Genomic DNA, 13,949 nt, shown 5'->3' on the forward strand with positions numbered 1-13,949 from the left:
ATACCAAACATACCTTTGCGTGTTACGCATTCGCGATTAATTTGGGAAATAGATCGATTATGTCTTTAGATCTACATGCAGATTGCTTGACTGTGTTTGACTGTGTTTGCCTACCCCATCTTTTTACCCCTCATCGAAGGCAATAATGAGCTAAGGTCTTGGGGTTGACTTTCGCATTCGAATTGGAATGCTGTCTGCCTGCCTGCCAGCAGAAACATTATTTTTCACTGGGATTACATTTTTATCGCCATCTCTGACAGGCGGCAGCAGTTTGCTGTCGTCTGGGATTGGGGTCTGGGGTCTGTTAGTCCCGCCTCCTCCTAGCAAAAGAGCCGCAATGAATTCGAGCGTGATTTTTGCCGCTTAATAATGAGCATGTTGGTTTATTGAAGCGTTTTATTGCTGGTTGTTAAACAGTAGGCGTGTGGCCAATAAGCTCCAGCTCGTTGTTTGGGGTGTAAATCGCTGTGTCTATATGTGGCTCTCGCGTTTTCCCCAAACCAGTGTTAAAGATGATCATAACGTGCTAATGCATCATTCGATTGGCTAAAATGCAAATCGAGTTATGGGAAACAGAAAACTTTTTGAGACCCAAAAGCAAAAATGTAATCATGAGTAGACAAAATAACTGACAGCGAGCAACAAATTGAAGCTGACGTCTGCACACGAACCTGAACACGGAACGGCTTCATCAATAACCAAGGGGGGAAATCTAGACAGTTCCTTTGGGTAGAAAACGGAAGTCCAAATCGATGTCGATGTCAGAGTGGAAGTGCGCCCAGTGTCTGCTGTAATGGTGCATGAATATCTGATTAGCCGACTGTCTGTCTAATCAAAAATCCCAGCATCAATCAATCAATTGGAAAACAAGTAATTGAATGTGTTGGATACAAAAAAAAGAAGCTGGCCAAGCGTATGCAAGCCAATAATTTAAATATGCACATATACTTTAACAAAGTTCGAGAGAGTGCCGAAATCGACACCTGCAAACGTTGCTAGTCAGCAGACGTTACGTATACGTAATTACTTTTGGGTAAGCAGTGAAGAGGGTCTTATTACATTTCTTTCTGCTAAAAGTATACCTTATTAAGAATGTAGTATAAATAATATATAGAAGAAAGCTATATACATAGTTTATAGCAGGATCAAATTACAACTTTAAGCACACTTTAACAAATTCAATAAACATATTTTTCTACTTTCATGTTACGTTTGTCGTTAGCTATTTCAACATGAATACATTTCTATTTAGCTGTTAAATTATAAATACGTTCAACCCTTACGACTTCGTCTTTCACTTTAAAACTCAGCTAATGATGATATAAAAACATGAAACGAGTTAAAGATGATGTATTGCCGGGTTACATCAGCGCTCTCTGTGCCCCCCCACACTTCCGGCTTAATTACTTAATTTGCATTTTCCAAACCCATCCTGTGCTTCCCTAATACAATTTATTATAATTTGCAGTCAACTGCGTGGCAAACTCATCTAGTTGTCCTTCCTCCACCCCTGTAAAAAGCAGAAGACGCTGATTGCTAGACAGGCGGCTGGTTAAAGCTTGTGGTTAATGTTGTGCCAGCCAAAGACAACAGTCACACTTCGTGCAACAGCAACAACAAAAGAACGGACGTTCAAATTGCTGCCACGTGACTCCATTGTTCGATGGCAGCCACAATGAGACCGACCAACTGTAGCTAGTTGTACTCGTTGTCAGGTCGCGGGGGCAGATAATGAAAAAAGGATAATAAATTGCATTAAATTTGGCCAGGGTGACGCGTGTGCCATTGAGGGCTGTTAGAGGAGCGTTTTGCTTTTATCATGATTGTCGTAAAACCATTTTTATTAATAACATTATGATTGTCATAAGTTGCCCGTGCTAAGCTTTTGCCTTTGTGTCCGTCAAGTGGCGGCCATTTTGAAAGATGTGAAACTGAGTGTGTGAAAGAGAGGGAGAGTCAAAGAAAAAAGGGAGAGAGTGTGTGTATGTTTCTATTTCCATTAATTTGTTATAAGATGTGCCAGAGGACAGCACTCCGACTCCGACTGAGACTCACACTCACACTCACTTGGCCTAAAAGCTAATAACGGAAATTGCCGTTTCTTTGGGCAACCGGAAGTGCTTACATACTCGAGTTACATGGCAAACTTTAAAGGAAACCAGAACGGACACTTGAGCCGGGAAATGTTCACAACTTTAAGTCGTAGTTTTATTGCACTTCTCAACGTCAACGGAAGGCAGCAATAAATGCTTAACCGTTTTCCTTGATGTCATTTCGATAACAAAAAAGAAGAAATAAACTACATACACACGTATCTATGTAGAGAGAATGTTCTAAAGATTAGAAAGGGAACAAAACGAAAATGGTTGAAATAAAATTGAAGGAAACTTCTGCAACGAACAATCTAATTTTGTACACGCACTTTGTGCTGTCCGATTAGGTTTCCATTCAATCGACTTTTCGAATCTGACATCCACATCAATGATAAACTATAATCGTCATGTCCTCAGCTCAAATTCTTCGGAAGCTACCACAGACCATCGGACACTTGAGTCAACTGACAATGATTAACTAGCGGTGGCTTCAATGAGACACTCGATATCAGGGCCTTTAGATTAATCGAGACATGTGCATGAACAACAAATTAGTCAACAATTTGATTTCGTGAACAACAATAGCTTATTTCTGCTGGGGCAGTCCACAGCGCTTACTAATAATGATTATAAACTTATTATACTTGTATTTTAATTGCAAATTTCCCATTAATTTCGTTTTTTTTTAGGATGGCGAGACTCGATTCTGTCGATACCGAAGAAGTGGCTGTCCACGGCCGAGTCTGTAGACGAATTTGGATTCCCTGACGTGAGTAAAATTGATTTAACAATTCCCCAGCATTTCTTTGCAGTCAGTCTTGCAAATATTTGAACTGTAGCTCAACAAACTTGCTACTCTCTACTAATTCAAATACAAACACACGAGGGAGAGAATAATACAGATACACACACACACACACACACACACACGCACACAGTTCAAGAGACAGACTAATCCTGTTTGTTATAATTACAAATGCAAATAACGAAGGCTTTTGTGTACGGCAACCGGCAATGGTTCGCTGGGGAGCAACCGGAACTGCGAAGCAACCCGAAAGTCCAACTGTCAGACTGTCAGTGCGTCAGACAACTGGGCAGCCCAGAGGCAAAAGCAGCCTACAACCCACAGCAACAGTAAACAAACATAGATTCAAGCCAGGCATTCGTACCTCACTCTCTCACCTGAAAAAAGCACAGCAGCAACCCCCAAAAAATATGGAGAGATTGACATGGAAATATGTAAAGCTGAGCTGAGCTGAGCTAAAACTCGCTGCGGGGGTGGACCATAATGAGGGGAGGGAAAAAACTTGACTGCTGTCAGAGTCAAATGACAGCTGAGTGAAAAGTTACTTGCAATTTTATTGCCAATGCTAAAGGCAATAGCAAGCGACTAGTGAAATACTCTGATTTTACTGTCATAGAACTTTTTTCGGTTTTTATAAAATTGTGATTATGCATTCATTACTTTCTGTAAAATAAGTTATTTATTATTTTAATTTTTGGATATAAATAAAGAATAAAATTATAAAACAGTCTTGTGAATAATCCAATGATAGCAAAGTAAAAAATTAATTGCCATTATAATTTGATTACATACGACTAAAGTCAATATCCTAAAGCCAGAGAAAAAAGTTAATTTTACTACATATGTTATGTTCATATGTAGATCATTTTTTTCTTGCTGCATTTTTCTAAAATTTGCAGAATTTGAGTGCATTCCTTTCTGTTATTATTATTTTTAGTTTATTATTTTTAGTTTAACAAGATGCAAAGTAAAAAATACAATTATGAACTATCTTGTTCATAATCTGAGTAGGGATAACGTCACTATCGGATTATTTTTTTATTTTTGAAATTTTTGAAATTTTCAGAATTTATATTTGAATTAATTTCTTATATCAAGAATTTATTATTTTAGTTGTAGATTACTAAGAAGCTATTTCTGTCCTATTCCTACTATTCAATTTATTTAATAAATTTTAAAACTCTTGTTTTACTTAAATAGTATATTATTAGCATAATCATAATAGGCATAAAAAGCAGAGCAAATCACCTTATATTATTTGCAGAGTATTTGAAATCACACGAAGAATTTTAATTGCACATTTGGAAATATGTATAACAACTACTGAATTCAATCGTTGTCTATGCTGAAATACTAAAATTAGATTCTCTGATGGTGCAATAAGTGCTAATGCTTATATCCATCAAACAAAATTTAATGGCTTCATAGAAATATTGGAAATTTTGGCAGAACAACTGACACAAAAAGTTCGTGTTAGGAATGCAGTGATAAATGATAAGCAACTGACTAGTTTAGTATTTTGCACGTACTACGCAATTTGAGTTCCCCGGAATCGATTCTGAGTGTCGCAGATGGGGGAATCACTGGGGAATCTCCAGAGCGAAATTCTCAATTGAAGTTGTCAGTTGACAAGCAAAAGTGAATGCTAAAGAAATGCCAAAACATTTCAAGGAGTGGGAGCGGGTGTAAGAGGGGAAGGTTAATGCAGCACGCCCCAATGTCAGATTCATGCTATTCCCCCTTGCCTTGATAACATTTTCCCTTTTCTTATGCTTTTTCTATACATTTTCCATTTCTCTAACTTTTTCTTTTTTTTTTGATTTGAAATTTGAGTCCCGAGGGTATACGAAAAATGTTGAGCGCTGGTGCTGCAGGGTTGGGTTTTATGTGGATGTACATACATATATATCAACTTTTATAATGTTGTGCATACAAATGAGCAAAACAGAGAACATCGAGAGGAGGGTAATACAATAACGAACCCTTTTTCTTAACCGCTCCTCCTTCTTTTTTTTGTATTTCGATTGCAGACTCTACCAAAGGTACCTGTCCCACCGCTAGAGCAAACGATGGCCGACTATGTGCTGGCTCTGGAGCCCATCACGACGCCAGCGCAGCTGGAGCGGACCAAGGGCATCATCAAGCAGTTCTCGGCGCCACAGGGGCTGGGACCGCGACTGCATCAGTACCTGTTGGACAAGCGCGAGGCCGAGGATAATTGGGTGAGTGAATCGACAAGAATCGGAGTAGGTTGTATATATGCTTGTATTTGTTGTATTCATTGCACTATTGAAAACTGTTGTATATTCAATCGAAAATTGTTTGTAGCCCGAGCAAAATGCATAACGGAGTTCCATTTGGTTTACTATTGGTGGTATACTGGTGCACTGCTTAGCCGACCACTGGTGGTCCAGATGGCACATTGGGAGCAGTTGGGTCTGGGCCAGGTGGTGTGGGACCCTCGTTGGGCGATGGTGGCTCCGGCACATAAATGGTGGTATCACCTGAACTGGCCGTTGTCTCCTCCTCAACGGGTGGTGTGGGCACAGTGACTGTTGTCGGCGCCTTGGTGGTTGGCGCCACGGTTGTCGATGCCTTGGTTGTCGGCGCTGCGGTGGTCGATGCTGCGGTGGTCGGTGCTGCGGTGGTTGGTGCTGCGGTGGTTGGTGCTACTGTGGTCACGGCGGCAATGTCGACACAATTGACGGGCACCTTCAGCGAGGAGCAGGGCACGGCGGGAATGTAATCAGCACAGGGGTCGCATTGCTGGTAAACGTAGGTGAAGTACTGAGTTGAGGAGCAGTTGTTCAATGTTGGGACGGTGGTAGCCTTATTGCTGCTACACGTATAGTACGATTGTATATCGTTGTAGTTGGGCACTGCGATCCTTGTGCCAAGTTTCGAGCAATCGATGTCAACAACCTGGGTGTATTCGGGTGATGTGCATGACTCTGCCTGCACACTGACGGTGGCCAGTAGCAGTACAGCGACTGAGGAGAGAATAACTACAAACACACACAGAGATAGAGACAGAGAGAACATTTGTGATTACTGTATATCCTTGGGGTGATCCTTTAGTATGTTATGACTGCTTACCGGCTTTCATAACGCTGCTGTTTGTTGTTGTGAGCTTCCGAACTGTTTCGACTTTGCTGTGTTCTTGACGTTGCGATCACTGCTCCCAAACAACCGGGCAATGAGCCTTTTATGCCATTCAACGCCTCAAAGTTTGGCGCACTTGTTCAACATTCTGTAATCAGTTCGCTCGTCTAGATTAATTCATGTCGTACCGCGGGCCTTGTGCCAAAATTAAAATGGAAATCGAAATCAAAATGCCAAGCGACTAACTTGCCTAATTGAAATGCGTTTTAGGCTGCTCCACCCCATGCTTCCCTCTCTCTCTATTCACCCCTCCTTCATCGATGTCTGTGTAACCTGGGTAATCTTTGGGCCAAAGATAACGTAACGACACCAGCGAAAAACTACAATCGTAATGATTGAATAATCGTTCGATAGCAAGAGTAGTTTCATTCTTGACATTGCATGACAATTAGCATGGCGTTTGAATCATCTATGAGTGCGAGTTCGAGTACTCGAAAGTCTCGAATAGGCAATTCTTTTGCGGTAAATGTCATCATCATTATATACATCATACTATATTTTGCTAACGAACACTTATTGTCTATTTGCCGCTAATAACGTTCATATCATTTTCACAACGATTCACAACCTTATTCAATCGACTGTCAAGTGTGAGTGTGCGATAAACATAGCGATGTCTTTCTTCGGAAATTCAATAATAACGGAAGTAATTGTGCCAAATTCAGAACAATCTGTCATTAAAATTCAGGGGGATCACAGTTTCGAATTGTATAATAATACACGATTACAGATTAGTAACTTTAATCGTTTACATAGTAACCAAATCTAGAAAAAAATATTAATAATTTTGTAACTGATTTTGTCGTAAAAACAGTTTATAGTTTAGCAAAAATCAATAATATAGTTATGAGTGCGACATTTAAATTGATCTAAGATGATATACTATATAACATGATTATTTTAGAAGTTCAATATGTATACCCTGTAGATAATCATATTTAATAAGAAATGTCTAATAGTCATAGTGATGAACAATATATATTTACTATAATATGATAACATTTCAAAATGGCTATAATAATAATAAAATTACAATTTTCCGACAAATTTCATGCCACTAAAGTAGATAATAAATGATAAAAAATAAATATTGCAAATATCTGACAATTTTAATTTAAATTGTCATCATAAATTATAATTTAATTTAAGAAATACAACATTTACGACATATATAAAAATTCCTATTTTAAAATAAAACACAAATTATAAACAAAAAATGTTTCTCATTTCAAAAATGTAACTAAAATATTTCTTATAGTTCTCGCCTCTTTGAGGCTAATAATTTTATATGTTTGCATACAAAAGTTTAACACGTACAAGTTTTACGGTTTTCGTGTCATAAAATTAGGAAATTACATTTAAATAAAAAATGAAAAATATAAAATTAGAAATCATAATAAAAATGTTATATCTGTCACTTTAAAAGTTAAAAACTTTTTATATTTGCATAAAAAGTTGAACTCATAAATGTTGGAATGGTTAGTAGCAGGAGAAAACCAAATGCAATCTACAGAAGAGAAATACAGGGTATTAGGCCGTCGTTGTACTCAATTTCTGCTGCATTTCCGACTCTATCGAACATCAATCAATTTAAAGTGTCGACTGCTTTCGATATTTTTGTTGACAAGAACAATTAACTAATAGATTTATTAGACTATTATAATGGTGTACTGGGAATACCAGTTCCAAAGTTGTAGGAACTCCCAAAACTCCCCAAAGTTCCAAGACGTAATAGTTCTCAATGACGGTAGTCGGAAATATATATGAATTGCAGTTAGATATTTATTTGTTGCTATTTGTGTTTGTTTTTGGAATGAAGTTTTGAATGAAATTCCGCTTGTTAATAGATTTCTTAGTATAGATTGTGTTGCTGCTTTCCCTGCATGGTGAGGGAAGAGTTATTGTTGTGTAGTTGTCTTAGGCTTTCTTCTGTCCCTTGCTGGGTGGCGTGGGCTTCTTGGCCGCCTTTGCGGGAGCAGCAGCAGCTGGCTTCTTGGCGGCAGCCTTGGCTGGAGCTGGAGCCGATGGCTTCTTGGCGCTAGCCTTCTGTGCCGATGGTGGAGGAGGAACTGGACGCTTGCCTGGCTTGGGGGCCTCAGCATTAACGGTGGGTGGCGTTGGTGGCTCAGTGGGTGGGGTTGGTGGTGTGGGGTCCAAAGGCAGAGCATTGACAACAGGCTCGTGCTCCTCATGATGAGTCAGAGGCAGCTCATGAACAACTGGCTGTGGTCCCAATACTGGTGGCACCTCATCGATCAAGTGGGTGGTGATGGGTGCTGCTGTGGGCAACGAGTCCATGGGTGGAGCGGGCACATACAAAGCTGGGGCGGCACACTGTTGCAGCACAAAGGAGAAGACCTCACCGGCGGGACAATGGACAGTCAATTGGCTGCCGAAGATGCTCTGGCAGACAAAGTACTCCGAGTTGCTGAAGTAGCTGGGCCAGCGGATGCCAACCTCCTCGCGGGTGCACTGCAGCTTGTAGTCCAGGCGGGCTTGCGACAAAGCCAACAGGCTGAGCAGAGTCAGAGCGAATACTGCAAGTAAAGGAAATTGAATAGGATGCCAGAAGAAAACGTATTTAGGTAGTTGTTACCTTTCATCTTGGCTGGTTTGTGTATTGGAGCTTGGGGTATCCGTTGATGGTAGATGAAACTGTTGTACTGACTTCCCATTGCCATCCCTGGCCACTATTTATACATGGTTGATGTGCGCTATCAATCAAGATCTTAGATCTGCGATCGATGCCTTATCGCACGCCCAATGATAACGCCCCGAAATATTCAGAGAAATTCGACCCCACCCAGAACATTATTATCATCAATGTCATTGAGCACTAATTGAATTTGTAATGTCATTTCCATGTTTTGTACATCCCATGTACACATCCACATCTTTTAGGCCTACTATTACTGGCTCAACGACATGTACATGAATGTCCGCATCCCCTTGCCGATCAACTCGAATCCTGGCATGGTCTTTCCGCCCCGTCGCTTCCGCACCGTCCACGATGTCGCCCACTTTGCAGCCCGTCTGCTCGATGGCATTGTCGCCCACAAGGAGATGCTGGACAGCGGCGAGTTGCCTCTGGAGCGCACCGCATCTCGTGAGAAGAATCAGCCGCTCTGCATGGCCCAATACTATCGTCTGCTGGGCTCCTGTCGTCGTCCGGGCGTGGAGCGTGATTCGCAGTACTTGACGCCCCGTGAGAAGCCCATTGACAGCGATGAGGATCGCCATGTGGTCGTCATCTGTCGCAATCAGATGTATTGCGTCGTGCTGCAGGCCAACGATCGTGGCAAACTGTCGGAGAGCGAGATTGCTTCGCAGATCCTTTACGTGCTCAGCGATGCTCCCTGTCAGGCCGGCAAGCCGGCGCCCATTGGACTCCTCACCGCAGAGCCGCGCACTCGTTGGGCTCAGGATCGTGAGGCGTTGCAGCTGGATGAACGCAATCAACGCAACTTGGAGCTGATTGAGACGGCGCTGCTTGTTCTCTGTCTCGACGAGCCGCTGGGCGTCAATTTCAATGCTCGCGGCTTCAGCGGTGCCACGCCCACTGTGCACACTGCCGGCGAACGCGACGAGACCAACATGGCACACGAGATGATCCATGGCGGCGGCAGCGAGTTCAACTCCGGCAATCGCTGGTTCGACAAGACAATGCAGGTCTGTAAAGTATAGATAGTTAACGTGAAAATACTCCTAAAATTATTCCTTTATTTTTAATTTACTGTTCTATGTTGTAATATTTTTAATATTAAATATTTATTTAAAAGTATGTATATATTTTACACATGTTGTATTTGTGTATACTACATTTTGTATTTATGTTGATCTTAAATGAGCGAATGAATCTTTACAGATTGAAACTTGTAACCATAAACTTCATGTTTTATTTCCTTGCTTTATTTTTCATTTGCCTTCAAATTTCGAATATAACATTAAAATGCATATACATATTTCGAGTTTCATAATTTTGTGCGTATACTTAATTTATTGTTTGGCTTAAATTCAAATGAAAACATTAAAAATATATTTGTTTGTATTTTTCTAATGTGATTTATTGTTATTAATTTAATTTCTTTATATTTATATTGACAAAAAATGCTCCCAATTGCTAACTAAATTGCAGCCAGAGTAATAGCTTAAAATGTAGTTTGATTTGAAATTGGAAAATAAATAAATACAATTATCGAGTATATTTTGCTGTAGCGTCTGCTGCAAATATACTTAGTTGTTGTAAATACCCGATGTATTAATTAAACATAGGTTAACTTTGAAATTATAATTTACAAAATAATTTAATATAAATCTGTATAATTGACATAATTGAGCTGCTCTAATGTGTGCTGCGAATATATAATTTTCGTTAAGCTTTCGAATAAATCTTTTTTAATTAGTTAATCTTGAATTGCCATTAAATACTCGATTAATAAATGCAATATCCACTTTACCTCAACAGCTCATCATCTGCACAGATGGCACTTGGGGTCTTTGTTACGAGCACTCCACATCTGAAGGCATTGCTGTGGTGCAGTTGCTTGAGAAGATCTACAAGAAGATCTTGGATCATCCGGCCGATGACAACGGCATGCCACAGCATCACTTGCCACCGCCCGAGCGCCTCGAGTGGCATGTGAATGCTCAGGTGCAGCAACGTTTCACTCAGGCGGCCATCACAGTGGACAAGGCCATCGATAATCTGGACTTCTATGTGTATCGCTACAAGGGCTATGGCAAGAACTTTATCAAATCCTGCCAGGTCAGCCCAGATGTCTACATACAGCTGTCCCTGCAGCTGGCCCACTTCAAGTAAGTCACCGAATATTAAACGGAAATCTGAACTTAAAGCATTTCAACTAATTCCAGACTCTATGGCCATCTGGTGGCCACTTACGAGAGTGCTTCCACCAGGCGCTTCCTACATGTAAGCAAGCCCATATCTTGATTTTATCATTTCAAATTGATTGATTGATCGGTTTTTTAGGGTCGCGTGGACTGCATACGCGCTGCCAGCTCCGAGGCTTTGGAATGGGCCAAGGCCATGTGCCAGGGCGAAGGGGCGAATGTGCCGCTAGAGAGCGATCGCGAGGACGACGAGGAGGATGCTCGCAAAGTCAAATTTAGCATTTATAGCGTAAGTATTTTCTATCCTTACTTTAACAACAATTTCAATTGTTGACACTCTTTGTAGAAGGACCATCTGCGGGAATTATTCCGCTGCGCTGTCGCCCGCCAGACTGAGGTGATGGTGAAGAACATTCTGGGCAATGGCATCGATATACCGCTGCTGGGTTTGCGCGAAGCTAGCCTGGAGGTCACCGGCGAACTGCACGAACTCTTCACCGACGAAGCGTACAAGATATCGCAATGCTTCCTGTTGTCCACCAGCCAGGTATCGAGCATAGATCACTCTCTGTGTCAAGCACCTCTCAAGGCACCAAAGCACCACTCACTCTTTCATTTAACTTTGTGCACCAATTTTGTATATTGTCTAATTGTCTAATCTTTGCACCACAGCACCCACAGCAGCTCCTCACGTAAGCCAAAGCTTCTTAAAACTGCACTCTTCACTTCTCCCAAAACTTTTTTTTACATCTCTCTCAAATGCAATTTGATTTAACTTTAGGTCGCCTGCTCGACTGATAGCTTCATGGGTTATGGTCCGGTGACGCCTCGTGGCTATGGCTGCTCCTACAATCCACACACGGATCAGATTGTCTTCTGCGTGTCGGCATTCTATGCATGCGAGGATACGAGCGCCTCGCGTTATGCCAAATCGCTGCAGGATTCGCTGGACATTATGCGGGATCTGTTGCAGGATTAGAGATGATTGGATTCCCAATATAACGAAACATATCAGTAAACGTACCTTAGCAACTGTTGATCCTTGAAGATCCCTGACTATACGACGACTAAACGCGTTGTGTTTGTAATGTAAATGTAAACCGTAGTTAACTAGCGTCCACATGACGTCATCAGTTTATTGGAAACTTTCGAGAGTTGTCAGCAATCATATCAAACTAAATGAGATTGATTGTTCGACTGATGTCAATCATACCTATACATAATCATATTTGAAAACGAAAAATGAAAACTATGCAACTCATTTGCTTTAATTCCCCTTCCCTTAACCAATCGAAGAAAACTTGAACTAAACTAACTGAATTAACTAACTACTTAGTAGATGACAAAGAGCAACTCTAGTCAATTAAATGTTTTAGATCAATTTTATGCGCAAAAACTGTTAGTGCTGTTAATTGAATGTGTTAATTATGCAATATTATTATTAGCCGTGTTAGAGAAGCTTAAGCCTGTTCAACAAGCAGTGTAACCATCAATTTGGCCGCCACTGTAGTGCAGCCGCTCAAAAGTATGCAATACTATTTGTTCAATGTTGTGTTTGAATTTCCCTCACGAAATATACGAAATGTTATTACAAATTTAAAATATATACATACATATATGTATATTATGCAAATGCTTGTTACAACTATCGTTCTGTTGCTGTTTAATGGAAAAAACTGATGAAAACAAAAAAAATTACAAAAATTATATTATTGTTGATGGCAAAGATATCACAATGGCTTTTTAGATGAATAAATGTTGATGTTAAACTAAATACAAAGAAAAGAATAATACTACACTAAATTGGCGAATCATTGTACGTATTATAGACTTGAAAAGTAACAATACATATCAATAAATTTATATACCCTTTACCGAAACAAATAAAAAGGTCAAAACATATCAAGCAGAACGAATATGAATGAATATATATTTTACCTATATGTTTATGAATATATTGTACTAATTGTCGAAATGTTGTTTTGTAGTAAAGAAATTACGAGTATGTTATACATCTATCTACATATATGAATATATATATATATATACTTATACATAAAAGAGAACTTCTGATATATGGAAATGTTAAAGGAAAAAAGTGTCATAGAGAATATTACTTATGTACCACTTATATAATTGAATTTAACTAGTTGCTGTGTTCATTGTTGCTATATCTGTACTGTATTAAATTCTTATGTATTTGTTAAACTGTTAAATCTTCCCACAATCCCAAAAAAATAACTCCAACTATGCTGTACATCGTTTAGTTAAACTTGGTTCAACGTTAATGCATGCTAACAATTGCAAAAACAGACAAGAAAAATAAATGAGAACATTGCATTGGAAATCCCCTTGTTTCGCTATCTTGACCTACACAATCTATATACATATATACTTCATACGTCAGTATGTATGCAACGTCTTAGTCATAGATACATATTTGGTTCCAAGAATCCAAATAGACGCATATCCAATATTATATTCATTCAAACCGTCCACGATAAGCGCCGAAAGATAAACCCAACGATAATCTTTTCAATTAATTAAAAAAAGAACTAAACAAATTCATGGAAATTGCGTTAGGCATAAAAGTCACAAGTTGACCACATCGCCACACCAGTCAACGAAAATCTATCAACATGAAATGTGAGTAACAAAAGCGAATCGTCTCGAATGGAATTGATCATAGGATTATCCTTTGTTACAGTCTTCCAATTGCTGCTGAGCCTGTTCCTGGCAATCGTGCTCTGCACTATGCCTTTGATCAAGGCCCAGGAAATTCCACCAATTCCCACAGCGGCTCCAACCCCACCCAACGGTGAAGCCGGCGCACCAGCTGGACCGGATGGACCCCCAACTGCTCCAACCACCATCCAGTCACCTGAAGTGAGCACAATCTACCCCAACTATGCTGGAAAGTAAATCACGAATTCAATTGAACTTTAAGTTTCAATTGCCAACAAGAATTTAATAAATTTGCAAATCAATTCCATGGATTTTCTTTTAATTTCTTATTGATTTTGGCTGATAAGGATTCT

The 13,949-nt window shown here is 39.9% G+C and overlaps 5 protein-coding genes across 6 annotated transcripts in view; 3 read left to right on the forward strand and 2 right to left on the reverse strand.

The window, feature by feature from the left end:
• The window catches only part of LOC133837618 (uncharacterized protein DDB_G0281497), a 61,457-nt gene that overhangs the window by 20,100 nt on the left and 27,408 nt on the right, over window positions 1–13,949 (forward strand). The gene's annotated exons all lie outside the window — the stretch shown is intronic.
• LOC133837614 (choline O-acetyltransferase) lies at window positions 3,612–13,152 on the forward strand. Of its 2 annotated transcripts, none has more exons than XM_062268438.1 (8): window positions 3,612–3,742; window positions 4,929–5,120; window positions 8,962–9,729; window positions 10,526–10,875; window positions 10,933–10,990; window positions 11,051–11,200; window positions 11,258–11,458; window positions 11,693–13,152. In XM_062268438.1, the coding sequence occupies exons 2-8, from the start codon at window positions 4,968–4,970 to the stop codon at window positions 11,888–11,890; spliced, it is 1,878 nt and encodes a 625-aa protein (XP_062124422.1). In that variant the 5' UTR covers window positions 3,612–3,742; window positions 4,929–4,967; the 3' UTR covers window positions 11,891–13,152. The 2 variants fall into 2 exon arrangements, with proteins under 2 accessions (XP_062124422.1, XP_062124421.1); XM_062268437.1 differs by lacking the exon at window positions 3,612–3,742 and adding an exon at window positions 4,819–4,863.
• Window positions 5,146–6,095, reverse strand: LOC133837621 (peritrophin-55). The gene is made up of 2 exons (XM_062268448.1): window positions 5,995–6,095; window positions 5,146–5,903 (listed from the first exon to the last, which is right to left on the reverse strand). The coding sequence occupies exons 1-2, from the start codon at window positions 6,002–6,004 to the stop codon at window positions 5,290–5,292; spliced, it is 624 nt and encodes a 207-aa protein (XP_062124432.1). The 5' UTR covers window positions 6,005–6,095; the 3' UTR covers window positions 5,146–5,289.
• Window positions 7,823–8,763, reverse strand: LOC133837619 (uncharacterized). Its single transcript, XM_062268447.1, has 2 exons — window positions 8,657–8,763; window positions 7,823–8,597 (listed from the first exon to the last, which is right to left on the reverse strand). The coding sequence occupies exons 1-2, from the start codon at window positions 8,739–8,741 to the stop codon at window positions 7,978–7,980; spliced, it is 705 nt and encodes a 234-aa protein (XP_062124431.1). The 5' UTR covers window positions 8,742–8,763; the 3' UTR covers window positions 7,823–7,977.
• On the forward strand, window positions 13,459–13,903 carry LOC133837623 (uncharacterized). The gene is made up of 2 exons (XM_062268450.1): window positions 13,459–13,557; window positions 13,619–13,903. Exons 1-2 carry the CDS (start codon window positions 13,551–13,553, stop codon window positions 13,831–13,833), a joined length of 222 nt encoding a protein of 73 aa, XP_062124434.1. The 5' UTR covers window positions 13,459–13,550; the 3' UTR covers window positions 13,834–13,903.

The sequence above is a fragment of the Drosophila sulfurigaster genome, chromosome 2R (genome assembly GCF_023558435.1).
Source record: "Drosophila sulfurigaster albostrigata strain 15112-1811.04 chromosome 2R, ASM2355843v2, whole genome shotgun sequence".
In the NCBI taxonomy this organism is placed as follows: Eukaryota; Metazoa; Arthropoda; class Insecta; order Diptera; family Drosophilidae; genus Drosophila; species Drosophila sulfurigaster.